A 23,297-nucleotide genomic window follows, 5' to 3' on the forward strand; every position below is an offset into this window, starting at 1 on the left:
AGAAGTGGAAAAAAACCTCCAATAAATTGGGATTTTTAAGGTCTCTCTCTTCTCTGAATTCTAATCTTTTGCACTTATTTTGTGTGAGGTCTTTGTGTAACACACGGACCACGGTCGGTCGCTCCTTGTTCTAGTTGTTGCTTTCCTCTTAGAGAAATGTTATTTAATGTTGTTTTCGTAAATTCTCGTGCTAACATTATAAAACGTATGCCAAAATATAATGTGGCAAAGAGTCTCCACTTTAAAAGAGAGGATTTTTATTCCTCTTAATCACAAACTACCGTAATTAATTAAGAGATGAGAATATTTAGTAGAGTAATGCGTGAAATGATTATTCTTACACTGTTACCGTAGAATCGTAATTAAGCAAATTTTAATGTGAATTTATGTCCACTACATCGTTAATCGTTCAGTAACCTCCTATCCTATCCTAACCTCTAGTCAAGTTTTCTGTTTTTTTGCGCCATGTTCATACATTTATTTGTGCATGCATTGTAAAATTGTTATCCTATCAATCGTTATTTTCACCATTATTCTTAACTAGGAAAAAAAATCCTCCCTAATATTCATAAAAAAGATTAAAAAGCAGATGACGTTTTATCATGATGGCGAAAAACATAAAAGCCTATGCATCTTGGTGTAGCATCAATCCTCACTGATGCTATCATTATTTTTTGATTTCGAACTTAAGATCCCTCACTTACAAGTAAAGATGAATATTACTAGGCCGTAATTCTAAACGACATAATTAATATATATATATATATATATATATATATATATATATACACACACACATTAATATATGCATTATACGTATACATACATATCTTGCAAAAGTAATTTTCTTTACCGCACACCTCTTTTATCTATTATTCAAAAAATACTATAAAATAGATTTTTTGAATAAGTAATACTTGATTTTTGACAAAAAATAAAAGAACAAATAATAAACGAATTTCCCGTGTATACTTTTCTCATCTTGTATCTCATTGACTATTATTAAACAAATTATTAAATTTGTTTCTATCTACTATACAGATTTCGAAATTTAAACTCATCTAACAGTAATAAATAGGATGGTGACTGATAAGCATCATCATCACTTGAAGGTGGTGAGCAAAAAAATTTCCGTGAATTTGTGGGTGATAAATTAATTTTAAGGCCATATTCAAGTCAATTATTCTTAAACATTAAAATCATAATTAAGGCATGGTCCAGCCCCCTTTTGTGATTGGTAATTGTTCACAAATTAAATGTCCGATGTAGTAAGTGCCAAACAGGAACCGTAACCCCTTTGAGAGCGTCGGCACGGACTCTCTCATCCCATCAATCTCCTTCCCGACCCAGTCAAATTTATACTGCTTAATTCCTCCACCCTCTCTGATAGTTCTCCAAGCTTTCCAAAACTCTCCAATGGCAGATTCCATTTCCTCCCAACTTCTGTTTCCAAAAATTGAGACAGACCCACATGAGTTTAACTCCTCCATACAGTAAGATGATCGAAAAATTTGTACTTCTTGCTTTTTTTCCCCCTGTTAATCTTCCATTTATTTGTTCAAACATCTCAAGAACTGAAGAAGGCTGTATATATATGTGTTTGTGTATGTATATGTTTTATGATTTTTACATGAATTTTAGTACATGGGTTACTTTACTTTTGCAGTGCTGCTGCATTAGAAAGTCTGCACCTTGAAAATTTCAATGGTTTCGATTCACCGCCATTGCCATTGGGATGCAAGTCCAACCAGCTTCCAAAAATGGGTTCTCAAGATTTTGAGGATTCAGGCATCTGGGACTACATTTTGAACGACGCTGCTTTTCGATCACCTTTTGGTTACGAGGTGGTTGATGAAAAGCCCCTGACAACAATGGCGGAATCCGTTGACTGTTCGAACAGTGTTTCGGGTGATTCGGACGATGTTTTGAGGACGATCGAGTGGGGGATGAAGATTTGGGGCAAAGATGAAGATGAAAGCAGGACAAAAAATGAGAGTTGTTGCAAGAAGAGGTGTGGCACTCCATTGGAACTGGACGAGATTCAGAAGTATTTCGACGTGCCGATAACTCAGGCGGCCAAGGAGTTGAAGGTGGGATTGACGGTTTTGAAGAGGAGGTGCAGGGAACTGAACATCATGAGATGGCCGCGCAGAAAGATCAAGAGCTTGAATGCTCTCATTGAAAATGTTAAGGTACGTAATTTTCATGTTCATGTGTTGTCAACTTGTCATATGATCTTTAGTGCTTATTTTGTCCGATGCTATTGGTTCCGCTCGAAACGAGAAAGATTTCGGTGTCATGGGAGTATACTTTCACGTTAATATATCTTTCTTATCACGTGACCAGAGATATACTACTGAGAATTTTTCTCAGTTCTTTTCTTACACGGAGACTACTTAGGATGTAATTGCGAGACTACTTAGTTTATTGTCAGGCCCATTACTATTGTTCTAAATTCTGACCAAGGACGAAGGATGACTACTTAGTTTATGGATCAAAAATTAAAAGAGGGTTTGAAAGCAATCTTCAAGTCTTGAAATATCTTCAAAATAACCTACATATTGGTAAACACGTGTTGCGATGAAAACGACTTTAAAATAAGGTCATGATGTGCCATGAATTTATTATATACATATACTTTAGGTAAACTATCGTTTGTTCAAGGATTATCTTAGTTGAATTGACCACCTAAATTATTTTTTGGTAAATTAACTCCGAAATGATTTGAAATTAATCAATTAACCCCCTCACTGTTAGATTCTATGAAATTTTATCCACTTTATCGTCAAATAGTGGCACGACTTTATCCTCAAAAGTGAATAATGTGCTGGTCACGTGCCAGTATTTGACGGCACAGTGAATGAAATTTCATCAAATATGACGGTAAGGGGTTAATTGACAATGAGTTTTGCTTTTGGAAAGTCGTAATTAGTAATGTAGGGATTGACTGTTGAAAATTGAAATATTGCAGGGGATGGGATTGACGAATGATGTGATGATGCTGGAGGAGCACAAGAGGGTTCTACAGCAGATGCCGGACATGGAGTTGCCGGAGAGAGCCAAGAGGCTGAGGCAGGCTTGCTTCAAAACCAACTACAAGAAGAAGAGGGCTTTGTGTTTGACTGCTCTGCCGGTCCAAGATTTAGTCTAGCTACCTTATATACGCAAAATTATAGAATAGATGAGAAAATCATGACATGTTATATGGATAGGACGTGTTGAGAGGATGAAGTTCACATCTTTGAAACAATTGGCAAGATTGGTATATTTTCGATTCAAAAATGTCGAAGACTTGATACATCAGGTTGATGTGACCTTGAACTTTGTATCTAACTATTTTCATCGATTACCCGTTTCCTTGCTTGATATTGTGATCTAGAATTTGCATTTCATTCACAAGAAATTTACTCTCTCACATGAGGCGTTAGAGAAGTTTCTCTCTCACATGAGGCGTTAGAGAAGTTTCTCTCCTAAAATAACAAGAAATTTACGATAAGAAAAGGTTAATTAATTAATCTAATAAAAAAATCAGAGTAGATGCTCAGAAATTTAGATAAAGGGGGCAATTTGTTGGTACACTGAGGAATTATAGAGGGTTTATAAAAAGGAAAGGGATCCTCTCCGGATTCATTTCCACCAAATCCATCTAGTTCAGGATTCGGCCGTTAAAATTTGATCCAACGGCTTCAAAAAGAAAGTCTCTTTAAAAGTTATAATAACTGTAGCCATTAGATCAAATTTCAACAGTCCGGATCCCGTGAATTTGGTGGAAAGGGATTTCCTTATAAAAGTGAAGCTCATGAATTTTAGACTAATTAAACTATTTTTAATTTTCTGATATATTTACACATATTCTTCAACAAGTTGGAAATGGAGCGTCAGATGGGGTTGATCCAACGGTTGGAAGACTTTAGGAGGTCATATTTCTCAGTTTTTCTTGCTTGCGTCTCCATGGAACGGGGACCACCTGCTTAAAGCTTTCGCAAATGCTTGCCTGCAATGATAAAAAAATTAATACTAATTAACTATTTATTTGGCAAAACACTAATTAAATATTTGTGAGTTGAGAAATTATGTCACAAATAATCACATTAGGTAACTGATTAGAAGATACCAAATAAGATTATGTTGTAATCAATTAAACAAATAATAAAAAAAAGAAACTGATTATAAAATAATCACATTTGGTATCCAAGAGAAGTCCAATAATTATTAGTGGTATTAATTTAGCAGAAAATGGGAAGATAATGCGCACAATGCCAAACATTTGACAAGCAATTTTAAAGTCTTGTGAAGAAATTAAAAATAAAGAGTGTGGCATCAAATATTTTGTCCAGAGTGACAATTATTATTATTTTTATTATTTATATAAAAAAAAAATCAGCTGATGATTTTATCATGGTAGTCTAATCTTTCAAAAGTTGAAAAAACTCACATAGACATTTCAATATTCTTTTGACGAGCGTCGTGAGATTCACCATTGATAAGAATCGAACTAAAACATGCCATGGGGGTCTAGAATTCGTCTCAAATCACTAGACGATCCTACGATGCTTATTATAGTAGGTGAATATGTTATATTTTGACCTAAAATTTTCAATACTTAAATATGACTCGTCCGGTTTAGCCAAAATTTTCAATATTATTATATAAAATTACATCGTTTTTGGTTGATTATTAATCCTCCTTAATACAATTTTCAAGCAAAAACTTAATTAAATTTGCTAATTGAGCGTTAGGGGAGCTAGTAAATAATTGAGATTTGGTTACCTCGTACTTACCCACATACGTGACCTTGTGTTGGAAGAATTCAAGAAGCTAGCTGTCCTCCTAACTCTTGTGATCTTCACCTTCGTTTCACCGCCGCCACTAGCCGGAGGCAAAAAGTCAAAGCCGCCGTGGTCAACAACCTCTTTGTTCTTCCTGAAACTTGCCCACCTCATAGACCCAAAACCGCCACCGCCACCGCTGCCGCTCCTACAACTCTCCTTGCTCAACCTCTTACTCCCAAGAGCACCAGGGCTCCTATCTCTGAACGAAAACGACATAGTCCGCCCGACGTCAGGCCCGTCCAACACGGTGGTCGGGGAGGGCATGTTGGTAATTTTGGCCGCCTCGCTCTGCAACCTCGGAGGCAACTCCAAGGATCTCGCGCACTTGGGTTTGGATTCTGCGCTGCCGCCGCAGTCCCTGGGCTTTCCTGGAACTTCCTCCCACTTGAATGGAACCGAGGCGGTTGTTTGGAGCGGCGGTGTTAACATCCCCTGCGGCTCCGGCGGCTGGGAAGGAAGCGAGAACAAAGACAGCTTCGGTGTTCTACTTGGTTCCGACGCCATTGATTCTTCTTATCGATTCTCTCTAGAACAATTTCTAAAAACTCTTTCGAAAAAACAGTGAAAGTAGAGGATTCTCGAAAAAAACAGAGTAAGCTTCGTTTCTAGTCGGTTGGTGAGACGGGAAGTGTGAGTTTTTATAGAGAGAGAGAGAGTATTTGAGGGGTTTTTAGAGAGAGAAAGAGAGAGGAGAGGGAGAGGGAGAGGGGGTTGGGAGGCGGTGGAGGAAGGTGAATTGTTGTGAGGGGCAGAGAGCAAACGCTCCTGGCGCTTCTTCTTCACGAGAAAATGCCAGTTTCCTATAGTTTTTCTTACCTGCTGTTAGACCTAAATGCCCTTTAGTCAATGAGGTTTGGGGTCCCACCCTGGAAACACTTGGTGTTTTAGACTGACGTGGATAACGACCATCAATTCAATTGTAGTCCGTCAATTGGGTCGTGGAAAAAGTCTTAGTTAACGTGTAAACTATAGCTTTAACCATTGATTTTTCTAAACACGCGTATTCCTAAGTAAACACGTCGGTATGGTCACTACTATAATCTGGTCTTATTCATCTTTATTTAAAAGTGAGATATTTTAAGTTTGCATCTCGTAGATGACAAATTCGATATCAAATTAGACTGCTCATTATGTAACTTTGCCGAACTCTTCCTCCTCTTAATGTAAAAATATAAATGTACTCAAAAAACATGTCGGTGTATGGACCCAGGTGAGAAAAATGATAAAAAACATTAAATTTGAGTGGTATTTTTCTTAAATCTTACGTTCGAAACTCGTGTGTATCAAATTCAAAATTAATTAAAGACTCGCATTTTTTTTGTTCTAAGTAAACACATCAGTGTATAAACTCGGATGCGGAGAAAGTAAAACGATGGGATGGTTATGATGGCAAATGGTAGAATTTGTAAAGATCAAAGTTTTAGCACACACAAGTGCACACCATATAAGAAATTTTGAAGCGCGTGCAGAATATTATGCGAAACACCACATGTCATCATATAATTGGAGGAAATTTTTTTTATATGTTATTCAAATTATATAATGACATGTAATGTTCGTCACGTGTTTTGAGTACACTGAAAAATCTCTCTACAACACAGATTAAAAGAGCCGGCTAACTGCGGCACATATTTTTTAACAACTTTTCCTTGGAATCATCTTCTTCCACTTTTTTTGTCACACACAAAACAAAATGAAAAAATGGTGCTAAAATTTAAATTGAACAAATTTGAGTGGGAATTATTATTCTCTTCTCCTTTTAGTCAGTTTTGTGACATGAAATTTGAAATATTTGGAAGATAGAGAGCTCTTTATCGGCATTCTTACAAGCTTTAACCAGTCAAAAGTTGCACAAAGGTGGCACATGTGCATGCCATGAAACTTTATTTTCTAAAATGTTGGGGCGGAGAAACGAAAAAGAAATAAAAAGAAGAAAAGAAACACTGAAAATTATTGTTTATTAGCAAAAAATTATTACGTATGTCAGTGTAATTACACGATAAGCGAGATAATGTTATGAGACTACGAGAGAGATATACGACATATGATCAGTCGTGCACGAGGCTTTTGCTATAACGACTGCATATATCTGCTCCTCATTTATACACTCCAACCGACATATTATACAATGGCAGTGTAGAAAGTTAGGGTAAAACACGCAACAGAAACATTGCCAATTTATTTGGTCACTTGTTTCTGCATTATTATTGGTTGAGGAAAATAAATAACTTCTTGCTAGCTGGCTCTCAAGTTCAAGTAACAAGTTTTTTTTAAGAAGGCTTAGGGCCCCAATTAAAGTCCCATTCCTCTCTCAACACTTGGCACAATGATTTACGAACTCTTGTGTTCTTTTTCTCCACTCGTTCTCTTGTTTTTGTCTTTCGATTCATCTTTGATACATTTAGTATGCAAAAGCTAAACAAGGCGACAGAGGCGGATCCACCTTGGGACAAGGTGGGTTAGTTGACTGCATAACTCAGAAATTCTTCATGGAAGAACTTGTGTTGCCCTTAGAAAACATGAAATGCCTTTGAAAGCTGCACTCTAACTGTTTGACGAATTACCTCTATCGACACTGAGCAGGGTAGATGCTAGCCTCATCTCTTTGTATGGTTTGCTAATTGCTATGAGCATCTTTAGACAGGCTCACTCGGCATAAGTTTGCATTTGTCCCCATACTCACTCAAAAGTTATTAACATAAATTAACATACTCGTTCGAAGATTATTGACATCTGTCGACAAACGTGTAATATGACTTGGCAAATTACCTTTCAACTCCAAAATGCCAAGTCAGTACCAGCCATGATAGAGTGACAATTACACATGATCTCTCTTTTCTTGGTATGGAAGTGTTGGACTTCAGATTTTTAGATACATAGTTGTATCCACTACCTGCCCATTAGGTCTTTAATTTCATTTTTCCTTTTCCAATTGTCCAAGGAGGCAAGGATGCTTCTAGTGCTTCATTTTATTAAATTGTTTATTTTATTTTGCAGACATTAACGTAATTAAGATGATATAACAGTGTGCTCACATTCTGCAGTTATGTTCGAATTCTCCTTCTTATAATTAGATTAAATTAGAATATCGCTTGAACAAGGAAAAAAATTATGCCCACAAAAATCACATTGATAGCCTTTACTCGAGTCTTAGCTCATCTGAGAGCTAAATTTGCCTCAATTGTAGACTACATTTCGGCACTAGTTTTATGATCAAATTTTACTTAAGGTGGAGGTTCCTATACCTGGACACTCAAATCATTGGCTCCCTAAACGACAAAACAACAACAAGAACATGTGCTTACTATTTTGGAACAGAATAATAATATGCATCATGAAAAATATTTATAAAAAAAAATATCAGTCAGTGGCTTCGTCATAATAATTCATCATTATGGGAGTTGGAAAGACTTACATAGACATTTCAGAATTTCTTCACCACCATCGTGCGTCCACCAACGTCAAAAATCAAGTTTAAAGAGTGCCGTGCGAAATACGAACTTGAAATTCGTCTCTGATCACTAGCCACCCGTGGTGTTTAAAAATGTCTTTGATGAGGAATACAATTCAACAGAGAGAGAGAGAGAGCAATGATAGCACCTAATTGACAAGAAAGCAACCTTCTCCTTGACAAGAAAGGTTGATGACCCAAGTTTTAAATCAGCAGAGCCCCAACACAACCACCCCAATTCAAAACTGAAATGCAAATTGGGAACACTAGCAGACGTTGAGCCATTCAACCTGACTGAGACATCCCCAACCCCCATCCTCCCCATTAATGGCCGCCTCTCTAATATCTATCAGTGACTGAGAACTGTGAGCCTTTCCTTTTCCGTCCAGGAAAAAGAACATGGGATTGAAACCCTAATAAGTTCATCCCAAAGCTCCATCTGGAACTCTCACATTGAGCTTTTGACCTCAACTTTCAAATTCTAATCACCAAGTTTTCTCTTCGTTTGTTATTAGCTCAGTGTTGTTTGAAATTGGTTATGAAATGGCCAAAAGCACTTTCTGAAAACTAAAAGTGTTTATTGGTCGTAGAAGTGCTTTATGAAGAATCGCTTGTCAAATGTTTTTTTATAAAGCTATTTCAAGTTTTTTTTTTTTTTTTTTCAATAAAACACTTGAATGCTTAACAAAAATTTAAACGTTTTTCTAATGAAAGCACTTGTATATGAGCAAAATGGTTTTCTACAAGAGTAGTCTCTAAACCGCTCTTAATGTATTGTGACAACTATCGGTCTCTTGTAACTTGTTAACTTTATAGTACAATTGAAGGTCGGCAAGTATTGGATTCGACCGACGCCCGAATGAATGAACGCAATGACCAAAATTTGTTGGGACAAATAGTAGGCATCAAAACCCAACAAAACTAGTCCATCAGTTTGAAACACAAACATTTTTTTGTTATCACGACGCTTAACCGATTTGGGGGCGGCTGCTAATAAAAGACAACGAAGCTCTTCAAGGTCCCATGATTGAACTTTGAAGGAGACAAGCTATGGAGTTTGGAGAGTGATCAATGTTTAGACAAGTTAATTAGTAAATTTAGACGACAAATAGCTAGTTATCAGAGTTTAGTGGGAAAAATTAGAAGTGGAGCCTTGAAGGGACAAGATGGGCTCAGGCTCATTCTGACATTTTTTTCAGGTAAAAAAGTGTAGTGTTATGCTTATGATTTTCAAGGTTTTCCGTAGGCTCAAAACCTCAACCCAACGTTTTTGTTTTAATTTCTTTCATTACGTTTGATTTGAGGTTGGTAGCTCCTATGGAATTCAGACAATTCAGTGCTTGTCAGCTTTGAGGAGGGCTTTGGTCTGGAGATTAGTGGAGGGAGAGAGGGAGAGTGGGAGAGAGGAAGAAAGTCAGAGAGGCTTGAGATTTAGGTTTAATGAAGAGGATGATGAGGATGACACGGTACCAGACCCAAACAATGTTGGTTAGTTGCTCACCACATGGCAGAATAATTTTTGTAAGATTATGAGAGCTTTTAGATTGAGACATTTGAGCCCCTTGTACTCTGAATGCTGACTCCGCCACTGGTAATAATCCTATGTGTTCATCACCCCTTTATTCATCAAAAGCTTGACATGCAGAGATGATTTGCTCAATCAAAAGTATAGTACATGAAAGTTAAGTTCTTGGCATTCCTTCTGCATTAAAATTATATATGTTATTTGCCTATAGCTCTCTATACAAATCTGAGTATATAAATCAGTCGAACTACCGTTATTGATCGAACTCCTTGCGTTTTTTCATCACTACCTCCTCAAATGTATCATCCCATCACAAGCCAAGGTCCCCTCAAGATCTCCAATGATTCGCGCTATCCGAACTTCCAGACCTCTTTGAACTTCCTGGAAGAGAGTTTTAATGAAATCGGTGAAGCGCTTCATGTCGAAGCTTGCACACGTCTCTAGCTCTTCCGCAACCCCAACGAGTCCAGAAGCAATCTTGGGTTGGATTTCCATTAGTTTCTGCCCTGTTGCAACCATATATCTCTGCAGCTGAAACGTTTCATCAAGATGGCGCTCTAGTGTCTTTATCTTGTCCTTTGTTCTTGCAGTATTTGAATCTCCATGTCTACCATTTAGATCGAGATCATTGTCATGCTGAAAATCATAAGGAATTCAAAAACAAATTACGTGTCATTATTGTATAGTGAAGCTAGTAACAATGTGCTAGTTTCAATATTAACTTCAGTTTTCGACCTTTTTGGTCACCGTTAGATCCTAAATTTTCATAGAACTACAGCTAGATGGTATAGTTTTTTTGTAGGAAACTGTTGTGAAGGTCGTATGCTTGCTGAAAATTCACTAACAAGATTAAGAATCGAAGCTTACCATCCGTTGGCAGAGGTCATCAACCTTCCCTTGGAGGGACTGATACCGGCCAACTTGCTTATTCAGCAACAACATCAGCATGAGAAAGCCTTTAATCCCACTTTGCCCATCATCATTGCTTTCGGTATGACTTTCACCGGCTTCTTGCTTTCCTGAAAACCTTTCAAGCATAATAAGCTGCTGCTTCAGCCTCTTGATCTTGTAAGAAACACCAAGAGCTTGAAGATCCATCCTCCACGGCGAAGTATTTGTACTTGAGGCCTGGCTTGGTGATGCTAACTTTTCAGCACCGTCAACTTCTACTGGACTCGTACTTCCCGCTTGACTTGTACCCTCGTGGGAAGTATCCTGCTCACCTTCAAACTCTTTGTCAGGAGACTTCACAGCTGCAGCATTGAACTGGCTAGAAGATGGAGTTTCCTCTCCTTTCTTACCACCTTCCTCTTCGCATGGTTCCACCGAACTTGTCTTTCTTTTTGGATCTTCCGTCTTCACTTTCGTACTTATGATATTTAAGTTGTTTGTCTGGCAGTTTAGAAACCGTGACTGTGATGCAAACTGCTCTTTTAGGGAAGTTAGTTCATCTTCCCGCTCCAATAACAAGGCTTCCAACTTCATATTATCGTGTCTGAGATGCGATATATCTTTGTTCAGTCCCTCAACATGAGATTCTAGCCGCTTAGATTCTAATTCCATGCTCATCAAACGCCATCGATAAGTTTCTAATTTCTCATCTTTAAGTCTCAATTGTTCAACAAAAGCATCCATTTCTAGGTGATGCCTTTGCTCAATTAGCGCTGCATACCTCTCTGCCTCGGAGCGAACCCAACCTTCCAACTGCTTTATATCAGCTGCGATCAATCATAGAACAAGGTTAAATCAAGAAACCGAAAGTGGTTAAGCGGAGGAACCATATATGTTAAATCAAAAGGATAATTAATAATTCATTCTCACCTAGGTCCTTTGCCTCAAACGAGTACCCATCAGAATCGTCTCTAAATTCAGAATGTTCATAGCCAAGAAGAGCATTGATTGGCTGTGGTCTTGTCTTTCCATTTTGTAAATGAGATGTACCTGTTGCACTGGAATTCACCCCTCTTTCGTTTAAAGCAATTTCAAACCTAGAATTCGCTTTCACCAACATACTTTTCAATGAATGCCTCTCATGTCTAGACTCCGAGGAGACTACCTTCCATCGTTCTGTTTCAAGCTCAGCTTGCTTCCTCTTTGCCTTTGATAATTTCATCTCCTTTAGAAGCATGTGCTTCTCTGTTGTGTCTAACTTGGATTTTCTAAGCATCGCTGACAAAATCTTGTCTTTCTGTTCCAAATCCGTATGCATCTTTACAATCTCCGCAGATATTTTCTGAACCATCAAAACCGACTCCTCCTTTTGATCTAAGACGACATTCAACTCTCGCTTAGTAGCTTCAACTTGCCTAAGTGCTCGACCCATATCAGCATCAAGCTGCCGTTGGCTTGAAATAAGCTCCAAACGTGCAGTTTTGTGCCTCAAAAGCTCAGAAGAATGTTCTTGGGCTGCACGCTTAGCACTCTCTCTCAATTCTTCCGCCGCACTTTCAGCCTTTGTTAGCTTCTCTTCCAATTCTTTCAACTTCTGCTCCAATTCCCCCATTGCCTTATCCTTAGATTGCACCAAAAGCTTCACATCCTTCATTCTATCATTCATTGCAGAAATTGCTTCATCCTGCTTTTTCTCACGAACCTTCAATGCATTTATTAGCATCCCAATATGCTGCCGCAGTTTCTTTCGTTCGTTCAACCAGCTCTGCTCCTGTGCAGCAAAGATGCTCACGACTTTCTCGTTGGCTTTTGCATCTTCATGCCTCAGTCTCTTCAACTCTCTGATCTCTTTTTCTGCATCCTCAAGTTTATGGAGAAGTGCGGAATCTTGCACACTTCTTCCTTCTTTCTGAACTCTCCATACAAGCAATCCCAACAGTTGCGCACTTCCTCGAAGCATTTTCTCCCGCACTTCAGACAACCTCTCATCTTGCATATCAGGCATTGACAGGAGCCGCAGAGCAAAGAATGCACACGACACACCAAAATACGTAGGATACAAACTATCACTCTTATCTTCACAGACAAATAAATTTGAATTGGAGACCACTTTCTCTTCCATTACTCAGAAATTTTCTTCCTTTCGTCTGGGAAAACATAAAACCGGAAAACAAAAGATTAGAATTCGATCAGGAAACTGAAAATCTAAGCATTCACAAAAATCCATTTCGAGAAAAGAGGAAAGATAATCGACTATAATTTCTAATAAGATATAAACATCTCACTTAGTGCAGTACTAGAAAACAGAAAGAAACTGTTTCATCAACGAGTTTCATGAATTGTAGTTGAACTTACAGAAAGAAGGAACTTATGATTGCTTGCAGCTCAAAACCACAGAGCGAAGCTTATAGCGGAGTAAAAGTGTAGCTCGGAAAGAGCAATGCTTCAATGGAGATCCTGAAGCATCAACCACACCAAACAGCATTCACCTTCTACCACACAAGTTATATGACAACAAACGCGTTACTCGTGCCTGGTACTGCAAAATCAGTTAAATCGAGATGTATTCAAAACGGAAATGAAAAACGAAACAGAATTTAAAGAATCCCCTGGATTTCAGTGAAAGACTGACCTAGCAAAGCAAGCCCCACATGCTTCTTCTCCCCTCCACCGGCTTTTATCCTCCTTTTTCTCTTCAGCACAGGTCAGGAGTCATGAGTGATTGCTGCCATTGGAATCAAAAGCACCAGATTCCTGGGCTGTTTGTCACCATTACTGATCAGACAGTGGACTCCAACAAAACAATAAACATATCTCAACCAAACACTTCTCCCTATAAATATTGTATATTTCCAGAGTGGCTTACCTGGATTAAAACTACACTGCATAAAATAATTTGTAAAAGCATATAGACAAAAGGGACCCCAAAAGACTACAAAATCAAAAGCACTTTTCAGTAATCAGAAAGTTTGTGCTTCTTCCTTTTTTTTCTAATTTTATCTACTAAAACAAGCTCAAAAGATGTTCTTGCACTGTTGGGTGGACTCAAAATATCAGTGCAATAATAAACAAGCTCATTAGCTCAAATCTCCGAGAAATGATTTCTACACACTTTTACTGCAAACCCGCATTAAATTAAACATGAATGTGCAGAGAAAGAAAATAGCGCGTAAAAATCATTTCTCTATCTCACTAAAAACCCAATTAGGATTAGAAAACCTCATTAGTTGCACTGAAAAGTAAAAACCCATGATTAAATTTTCAACATGCACCAAGAAATCCAATTGACTTCAGTAACAGTTCTTTTGCCCCCCCCCCCCCAAAAAAAAAAAAAACCAATTCTTCGGTTACTTATTCACAGCAATAGCAAACCAATAAGATATAACAACCATCACCAAGTATCATCCCACTAAGTGGGATTCGCTCAGTTGTATGAATTCTATAATGCCGCTGCCATTAAGTGGGATCGGCTTGCTATATGAATCTTAAAACCCCATTGCGCTCGATTTTTCATCATACACTCCGTTAGCAAACCAATAAGATATGCATTGCAAAGTAAAAAAGAAGTAGAAATACATGAGTTTCACCAGTGAAAGGTCCAAGTGAGCTGCAACTGAGCAGAGCATCTCTTGCAAATGATGAGAGCAAGCAAGGCAAGAAGGTCATGGGTCCACAGAGAGAGAGAGAGAGGGAGGTGGGCTTCCTCTCAAGTTCCTTGCTTTGCCTCTGAGACCTGTAAAGCAGGAAACTTGTTCATGAAACACTACACTGCAAATCCATTGCACTTGAAAGAGCAGCATCATATTTACTAATTAATTATTGGTTAGAGAAATAATCACCTTAAATTTTTATTTAATTTTTCCTTGATCTGCCCTTGGAATCTGGGGTTGGTAATGCAGTATTCATTTGATTATCTCCATTCTCCAAGCAATCTCTCTCTCCTCTCCTCTCTCTCTCTCTCTCTCTCTCTCTCTCTCTCTCTCTCTCTTGCATAACATATCTCAAATCAAATAAATAAAAAAGAAAAAACAATTAGAAGGTACAAAAGAAACGAGGGTCACAGTCAAGTCTGGGCATTTGGGATCACAGCCCATGTTCCCAGCTCCCACCATGGCATTGTATTAAATTATTGTGCCTTTCTTGGGTCCCAGCAGGATAATGTGTACTGCTGCACAATGCTTCAAAAATTTAGCTTCATAATAAAGTTTTAATCTTTCATTTAAAGAACACGAATACGAAATGGTTTGACATTTTCTCTTCAATTTTAGTGCTTTCACACACGATGAGCCTCATATGTACAAAATTTGCGATGTAACCGATTGTATATTCCGTGCACATGAAACAAAAATAATATTAATTAAAAACATACAATTATTGTTATAATTAATATTTAATAATGTGTAATTGTGTAAATTATAAGTTAAGAATCTTTAGAAATCTAGAATATCATTCCTATTAAACTTTATTTTACTTGGAGAACAAGTTATTTTCTTCTTATTACTACTAGCATTTGCCTATACACTTTATGTGTATGAACACATTTTTTAAGAAAATAAGAACGAGAAAGGGAGAGGGAGATAGGGAGAACGTGGGGGGAGTGGGAGGTGTTTGTTTTTCGTTATTTATTTATTTATTTTATTTTATTTATAGTGGAGGAATTTTAACATCACTTGTAAGTGAGGTTTCAATAAAAAATAGAAAAATTTGGACCTGTGAAATTACATTATTGTCATCATTTTTTTTGTGTGATAGAAAACTAATTTGTCTTTTTACCTTATTTTGGTTGACAAATAGGGTTCCATTAATTAGTAGAGATAAACTAGGCATAAGGAATAGCATTACAGGATTCCTCAAGCCTTTCTACATGTGACATCCCACATCGCCCAGGGGAGTGATCCTTAAATGTATATTTTCATCCCTACCTAGCACGATGCCTTTTGGGAGCTCACTGGTTTCGGGTTCCGTAGGAACTCCGAAGTTAAGCGAAAAGGGGGCTAGAGCAATCCCATGATGGGTGACCCACTGAGAAGTTGCTCGTGAGTTCTCAAAAACAAAACCGTGAGGGAATGGTAAGCCCAAAGCGGACAATATCGTGCTACGGTGGTAGAGCGGGCCCTTTTGCCCCGGGCCGGGATGTGACAGTTTATTGTCACATCCCGGCCCGGGGTGAATCACTTCCCGGGCCCAACTCCACCACCGTAGCACGATATTGTCCGCTTTGTGTTTACCATTCCCTCACGGTTTTGTTTTTGGGAACTCACGAGCAACTTCTCAGTGGGTCACCCATCATGGGATTGCTCTAGCCCCCTTCTCGCTTAACTTCGGAGTTCCTACGGAACCCGAAGCCAGTGAGCTCCCAAAAGGACTCGTGCTAGGTAGGGATGAGAATATACATTTAAGGATCACTCCCCTGAACGATGTGGAATGTCATACTACATCTCTCTCTGTTGCACCCTCTCTCACAAATAGGCCACAACAACGAGTTATATATTAAAATTCAAGTTAAGTATGGATAACCACTCAACTTTTAGGAGTGATTCCAAACCACTCAACTTTTAGGAGTGATTCCAAACTGGTCCTAACATATTAAAACATTCTTAATAACTACCTAAAGTTTTAAAGAAAGGACATATATTAGGTTCACTAATATTCAATGATGACATGGACAAATATTAAGCAGTGTTTGTAACTCTCAAGTCATCTATGGTGATTTGAATTTCCAAATTGACGCCATTTAGCTTAAGCAAATTTGTGGTTAACTTGCCTAAAATGGGGCAATTTGACAAATTTGAACTCCAAAGATGTCGATTAGTGAAAATCAACTTTAGTATTTGTCCACCTCATCATTTAATGCTAATAACGTCATTACTTAATGTTGGTGAAGTTTGTGATAACTTACCAGATGTCTAGTTTTCAAACGTTAGGTAATTATTTTCATATTCAGTATGACTCTCTATATTGGCATACTGAATAATTGAGTCATCAATCATTCACAAACACACCCTTCCAAAGAACTTGATTAGGACTTTTCACCAAAACTTGTTAACTCCATTGAGATTTTTCCCTTTTGGTTCAAAAACTCCATTGACATCAAATCATCAAATTTAAAAAAGAAATTGATGTATGTCAAATGAAAAAAAAAAATAATAATAATAACATCGTGGGCTTGAATGAGTTAAATAAGAGTTTCCTTTCGCATTTAAGGTTTGAAATTTGAATTTTCTATATTGTTTGTATCTGACATGTTGCAAAATATCAAAAAACAGCACACATAGCAGTGCAAAGGTAATATTGCTGTGAAATTAGAGAAATTTTTTAGTGTGTCAAGAACAAGGCTTGGTATACAAGTGTAATAATACAATTAGTTGGAAACTTAAAAAACAAAATTTCCAACTAATTGTAATATGATACTTAATGTGCAGTACCGTGTTCACAACATACAGAAAATTTTATGGTGAAATTGGATGATCGAAATGAATGGTGAAAACTAGGGGTGGAAAAAATTCCCAAAAATCCCGAACCGAACCGAAAAAATCCCGATCCCAAACCAAAAATTTCCCAAACCGAAATTCCCGAAATTTTCGAGATGCTATCCTGAACCAATCCCAAAATTTCGGTATGGGATTCGGGATTGGCTTCTCAATATTTCGGAAATCCCATACCGAACCGAAAATATATAATGTTAATTATTATATATATATTTATACATATATATATATTATTCTTTTATAATTGATGCTAGTAGTTTCTAATTCATGCTCTGCAACTTGGAATGCCCTACACCTTGCATATTTTTCATGTTCTGTTTGATATTCATGTGGATTTTATTATTGCTGCTGCCATGACTGATGATTTCAGAAGACTTGATTCTTTTGTCTCTCAACAGATTGCAAAAAGGGTTTAATTAATTTGAATTTTGACTATGATAAAAACAGTCAGGCATGCCAGTGTTCAATTAAATGGTAGTGTGAATGAAATGAAATTCCTAGTTCATGAATGTGTTCTTGAATTATATATTTGAAGAACAATTCATAATTTCATATTTCAATTTGGGATTCCCGATTTGTCCCAAAATCCCGAAAATATTTTGGGATTCCCGAAATTTAGGATTCCCGAAAATTTGGTTTGGGATTGGTCTTCAAATTCCCGTCCCCAAAAATTTTGGTTTGGGATTCGGGATACTAGTTTCAGTATGGTATCCCATACCGAAGCACCCCTAGTCAAAACTCAATAATACCCTACCTACTCTTCATAATTCACAAGCGGAAAACAAAACTATATGTTTTTTGAATTCAACAGATTTGACCCCAACGTCGACAAGAGAAATTGACTCAAATGATGAAAATACAAATTCCAACTGCTGCAATAATATCTTGTCAAGATTTTATTGATTTGTCATCATTATTTGACCCGTATCATTACTATTTGATTTTGATCATTTAACCAAACAAAATTTGTAAAATCGTCGTTTCACCCAGATTTCTCAAAATAAAATGATTAACTACAAAAAAAAAATATTCAAAAATTAAATAAAAAAAATTAAAAACCGAAAACTAAAATGATTACCGAACAAATCTCTTATATATTTAATAATTAGAGCAGAAAGCAACCGAGTAGTTCGTCTGCCAAGGTCTGAGCAGATACCTGATCCCAATCAAATTCAAGGACGTGAGAACCCAATATTTTGGCAGGGAAGGCCGTCGATGATGGGTGATTCAGAACATCTGAACAGAAATATTCGAATATCATGACAAAAATACAGTAAGTTCTTCTGTAACATTCTATCCCTTACTAAACATTCCGGAACACGTTCTGTGAACCATATCTAAATGGTAGGGTACACAATATAAATAGATCCCACCGCTATTTTTTTTCTTTTTTAATAAATGATATTATCTGCTACTTAATATTACGGTCTATTGGTATTCCTCTTCATTTGTAAGTAAGAGGTCCTAGGTTTGATTCTGGTCAAATGCGAGTTTGAACCACATTATTGTTAGCCCATTGTGAGGCTAAGCTCATCCCATCCCATCCCATCCCATTAGTGTAGATAATAATCTCACAATGGACTAACAATAATGTAGTTCGAACTCAATTTTGGATGAGAATCAAACCTAAGACCTCTTACTTACAAATGAAGAGGAATATCATTAGACCGTAGTACTAAGTGACATATCCCACCTCTATAAGAGCGACGATTTAGACGTGGTTTACAAAATGTTGTATGCCGTATGCTTAGCTTTTCTCAAACACTATCCCTGTGCGTGTGACAATTAACATTATTTATTTATTTTTTTTATATATTAGTATTAGTTTTGGGAAGTGTTATTGACACTCCAAAAATCTTATTCTATGCTCCTCATAAGTATAATTTTGTTTCCAAATATAGAAAGTTTGGAGTGTAGAATAAGATTTTTGAAGTGCCAATAACAATTCTCTTAGTTTTATCAAATTTATATAAAAAAATAAATTGACTAATATCTAAACTACCTATTAACAAAAGACTTTTGCCGACCAATTAACAAGATTTTGAAGGCTTCTTCTTTTTTTCCTTCTTCATTTATATACGATTAATTCCAAACGCAAAAGAGACTCTTAAAAGTGAATCTGTCATTGAACTCTCTGCCACTCATATTCTCTCCACAATATTTTATAATATCGGAAATTAATGTTAAAATATAAAGTGATAGAGAGTTTATGAAAAATTCTATTTTGAAAGTCTACTTAGCATTTTTCTTTCTAATTTCTGATCTACCATGAAAACGACAATAATATTTCGCCGTTTGAAATCAGTGTTGTTTGACCCGGTTGCAAACTGGGCGTAGAGATCCACGATAGGCCAACCCATGCACCGCTCCGCATTCGATTCAGCTCCACGCTAACTTACGCCGGAGGCGCATATCTCCCTTTATAAGCACGTCTCCATCTCCCTCCCGAAGTTACTAATTTTATATTCTCCAGAGTTCTATCCCCAAATCTGAAAACCCTAAGTTTCAAATTCTCGATTCAACCGCCCTAACATTTCTCGGAAATTAGCAATTAAAGAAGCTCAAACCCACACCAGAAGCTCCATTTCAAATTCCATGGGAGAATTGACTATGGAAGACATGCCTCTTCCGGCGCTCTTCGAGCAAGCTCGGAAGATCCATGTGGCGGCGACGGAGTCCGGGGGTGGTGTCGATCAGGTACATAAATCCACACCATAAGTTCATGGGCTCGCACATTTTATTGAAAGTTTCAAAGTTTTCTTTTTTGTGTAATTAATTTAATTGATTTGGATATTACTATTAGGAGGAGGTGAGGAAGGGATGCAGGGTGTTGGAGAAGTGCGATGAAATGATAAGCAAGCTGGGTTTGTTCTCAGCCAATGAGACCAAGGAGGATATCAGCACCACCAATCTCAAATATCTTATGGTAATTCTTTTGGGTTTAATTTTTAAAGTCGAAAACTTTGAATGTTTGATGGAATAGTTTGGAAAGCTTAGATTTTTGGTTTGAATGTAATGAGCTAACTTCTGACGGGGTTTTGATCACAGGTGCCGTATTATCTCGGTGAATTAACCGAAAAGGTTGCGCAGGATGACAGGATATTGATTCTTAAGGCTTCCCAGGCTAAATTAAAGGTGATCCATTTTTATTAGTTACTTGTCGGTAAAGCAATAATACATCGGATATGTCTTGCTAGTCAGTGTCCTGTTGGTTTGAGGTTTATGTTTCTGTTAAAACTAACTAGGACGGCGGCATGTTGTAGGAGTTTATTTCAATTTGCGAGGCAATGGAACTTGTTCCGAAAGAGGAGTTAGAAGCATCTGCAGTTGATGGCCCAAATTCACATGTTGATCGAAGGGCTCTGAAGGTACTGTAGTTTTCTTATTGTCTTTCTTTAGAAAGCATGAAGATCCTATCTCAAATTTCATTTATACTCATGACTTTAATAATGGCATCTTGTTCTGCTGCCGACTGTTTTACATGTTGCCTGGCGGAACATGTTAAAGTATAGGTTTGGTGTTGTAATTTGTTACTTATGCTCTTGCTTCTGTATCCAGATTGCCCGATTCAAAAGGCAAAGAGCTGCAGAATCAAAATTGCTGGAAATTAAGGAGCGGAAAGAGCGAAGAGGTCGTTCAACTAAAGCATCTGCCTTGTCAACTCCTATTGAGGCAGGAGAGGAAGATGTGCTGGATGATGACGGAGAGGAGGAGCGGGAGGTTTGTAGATTTCTTCTTACATATTCTCTTTACTGACATGTTGATTGGTTCTACATCAGAATGTTTTCATAAGTTTGAAGTCTAATTACATTGGTAGAAAGAAAAAACTGTCTAATTAGAACCCTTGTTTTTGCAGGCGTGGTTTACTACAGTCTCTTTGGCAGTTAGCAAGGTTAGTTTATAGCTTAAAGTAATCCTCCACATGCTGTCGTTTTTATTCACGTCAATTCATACTCGTGTCTTTCTGCCATGCAATCTTTTTCAGACTTTTGATCTGTTGGAGATGCTAAAGAAAGAGGAAGAAATGCTTGTAGCTTTTAAGGAAAGGCAATCAAAGGTATTTAATATTAACACCCATTACCGTAACTTAAGATTAGACACTTTTACTGTATTATTGTCAGTGTTGGTCTTGAGTTCCATTACTCTGTCATGAATTTGCAATTTTTGGTGATAATTAGAGGGGGGGGGGGGGTGCGCGGGGGCGGAGAGAGAAATTTGTAGAGCATATAGGAAAAGCTGTGTCCTGCAACTTGACCTATTTCTGTTATAAAAGCTTTTGTTATTGTCATGTATTTCAGGATGGCGGGAAGGAATTTTATCAAGAAGTTCTTGACGATCGTGCCAAAAGGGCCGAGGCTTGGCATCGTGATGCTGCAACCCGGGTGCAGTATAGTAGGCCAGCAGAGCCTATCACCTGTGCAACTTTTGCTCAAGATGTTCTAGAAGGGAGAGCCAGGGTTTCAGAGATGCATGAACACAAGCACCAGCCACTAATATTTGGACCAGCGAGTCTTATTGGTGGAAACCCAACAAGTGAGAGGGAAAGGATGGCGGCTCAGGTTTTCCAGCCCAGTCATAGGTATATCTCCGTGTTCTGTTACTTTATTTTGCCAAGTCTAATTTATCATGAGCACAAATGTTTGGAAATATCTGGTGTTCACGTATGTGTTTTCATCTTTCGTCGTGTTAAACATATCATTTGAGATGCTAAATTGAATTTACTGTGCGGGAAGGATGCCGACCATGAGCATAGAGGAAGCTGGACTGAAGGAGATGGAGATAATGAATACGTGGCAAGAGAGGAATGTGAAACTCATGGAAGAAGCCAATTCTGCATGGTACAAGGAACCTATGAAACCAGGACCACCGCCGGAGGGGGAAGAGGAAGATGATGATGCCGCTCAAGACAGGGCGAGGGCATGGGATGACTGGAAAGATGATAATCCTCGGGGTGCTGGCAACAAGAAGCTCACTCCCTGTGGATAAAATGGCGCATTGGGGAGCCCTGAGATTTTGATTTACTGCAAATTAGAAAGTTTTGTATTTGGTGTCGTTCTTGTTGTGTAGATTAAGTTATGTATATTACCCATGTATTTATTTCAAGGCTTATTAGTTAAAACGGTCTCTGTGATTTGTATAACACATAACTTTGGTTCCTAAGATTTAAAATTAATATAAGTGGTCTCTGAGATTCTCCACCATCCATTATTTTGGTTATTCCGTTAAAATACTCCGTTAAGTTAAGGGTATAACACATAATTTTGGTCCCTGATATTTGCATACCACATAATTTTGATCACTGAGATTTGCATAACATATCACTTTGGTTCTCGAGATTGTCCATCATTTTGGGTTTTCCATTAAAAAGCTCAGGACCATTCAATGAAGTTTTTTAATGGTAGGATTAAAATCATGGATGGTGGATAATCTCAGAGACCACTTTTATTAATTTTAAATCTTAGAGACTAAAGTTATGTGTTATGAAAATCTCAGGAACATTTTGGCTAAAAATCTTATTTGAATAAACAATATTCTCATGTTTGTTCAAAATTTTGTATATCAAATTAGGATTTGGTGATCCCAGCACACCAGACAGAATTGGAATTGTCGACAGAGTTCAAACGAAAGGGCGACATTGATGTGTTTAAGGTTAAGGAACGAGAATGGTCGATCTTCAAATAGAGGGACTAAAATGAAGAGTTTTAAGTCGATTTCAGGACCATCTGCAATAAAATACCAAAACCAAATAAAAAAGGTCTGTTTATGAAGAAAACAGTGTGCCGATGTAAACTGGGTTACTGAAAGGATCATAATGCAGGCTGTTGATGCCCGACTCCCGACCGCGAGGTCCTTGAATCGGGTTTGACATTCACATGTGAGATTATCTGCTCGAAAGTTGGGAAATCAATGCATTTGTAATATTCAAACAAGAAACCACAAATTAACTAAGCACCCTGATCTATCTAGTGTGTTCACATTTAATCGGGCAATGATGAGTTTTAATCTGCAACGTCCAGCAGCTCAAAATTTTCGGTATGAAAAGTGCATTGTTGGAACTGGATCGGAACGCCTAGTGGCTATAGATTTTGAGTATGAACACCGGAGCGTCA

At 37.6% G+C, this 23,297-nt stretch overlaps 4 protein-coding genes across 10 annotated transcripts; 2 read left to right on the forward strand and 2 right to left on the reverse strand.

Annotated features, from left to right (window-relative positions):
* Positions 1-1,252: 1,252 nt before the first annotated feature.
* Positions 1,253-3,366, forward strand: LOC137734554 (uncharacterized). Its single transcript, XM_088697002.1, has 3 exons — positions 1,253-1,493; positions 1,667-2,192; positions 2,972-3,366. The coding sequence occupies exons 1-3, from the start codon at positions 1,417-1,419 to the stop codon at positions 3,149-3,151; spliced, it is 783 nt and encodes a 260-aa protein (XP_088553128.1). The 5' UTR covers positions 1,253-1,416; the 3' UTR covers positions 3,152-3,366.
* Positions 3,367-3,534: 168 nt separating this feature from the next.
* Positions 3,535-5,641, reverse strand: LOC137735141 (uncharacterized). 2 transcript variants are annotated; one of them, XM_068474527.2, is made up of 2 exons: positions 4,782-5,641; positions 3,535-3,994 (listed from the first exon to the last, which is right to left on the reverse strand). In XM_068474527.2, the coding sequence occupies exons 1-2, from the start codon at positions 5,334-5,336 to the stop codon at positions 3,911-3,913; spliced, it is 639 nt and encodes a 212-aa protein (XP_068330628.2). In that variant the 5' UTR covers positions 5,337-5,641; the 3' UTR covers positions 3,535-3,910. The 2 variants fall into 2 exon arrangements, with proteins under 2 accessions (XP_068330628.2, XP_068330629.2); XM_068474528.2 differs by having other exon boundaries at positions 4,771-5,636.
* A 4,231-nt stretch (positions 5,642-9,872) lies between these two features.
* Positions 9,873-14,791, reverse strand: LOC137734088 (Ribonuclease P protein subunit P38-like protein). Of its 6 annotated transcripts, none has more exons than XM_088697005.1 (7): positions 14,539-14,791; positions 14,276-14,432; positions 13,332-13,458; positions 13,055-13,188; positions 11,630-12,846; positions 10,676-11,526; positions 9,873-10,444 (listed from the first exon to the last, which is right to left on the reverse strand). In XM_088697005.1, exons 5-7 carry the CDS (start codon positions 12,819-12,821, stop codon positions 10,094-10,096), a joined length of 2,394 nt encoding a protein of 797 aa, XP_088553131.1. In that variant the 5' UTR covers positions 12,822-12,846; positions 13,055-13,188; positions 13,332-13,458; positions 14,276-14,432; positions 14,539-14,791; the 3' UTR covers positions 9,873-10,093. The 6 variants fall into 6 exon arrangements, with proteins under 6 accessions (XP_088553131.1, XP_068329464.2, XP_068329462.2 ...); XM_068473363.2 differs by having other exon boundaries at positions 13,055-13,238; XM_068473361.2 differs by having other exon boundaries at positions 13,055-13,238; positions 13,332-13,453; positions 14,539-14,774.
* Positions 14,792-19,452: 4,661 nt separating this feature from the next.
* Positions 19,453-22,388, forward strand: TAP46 (2A phosphatase associated protein of 46 kD). The gene is made up of 9 exons (XM_068474295.2): positions 19,453-19,884; positions 19,991-20,113; positions 20,236-20,322; positions 20,451-20,555; positions 20,746-20,907; positions 21,044-21,079; positions 21,173-21,244; positions 21,486-21,766; positions 21,921-22,388. Exons 1-9 carry the CDS (start codon positions 19,783-19,785, stop codon positions 22,171-22,173), a joined length of 1,221 nt encoding a protein of 406 aa, XP_068330396.2. The 5' UTR covers positions 19,453-19,782; the 3' UTR covers positions 22,174-22,388.
* Positions 22,389-23,297: the final 909 nt, after the last annotated feature.

Source organism: Pyrus communis, chromosome 7 (assembly GCF_041283825.1).
Source record: "Pyrus communis isolate YQ-2024b chromosome 7, ASM4128382v1, whole genome shotgun sequence".
NCBI lineage: Eukaryota > Viridiplantae > Streptophyta > Magnoliopsida > Rosales > Rosaceae > Pyrus > Pyrus communis.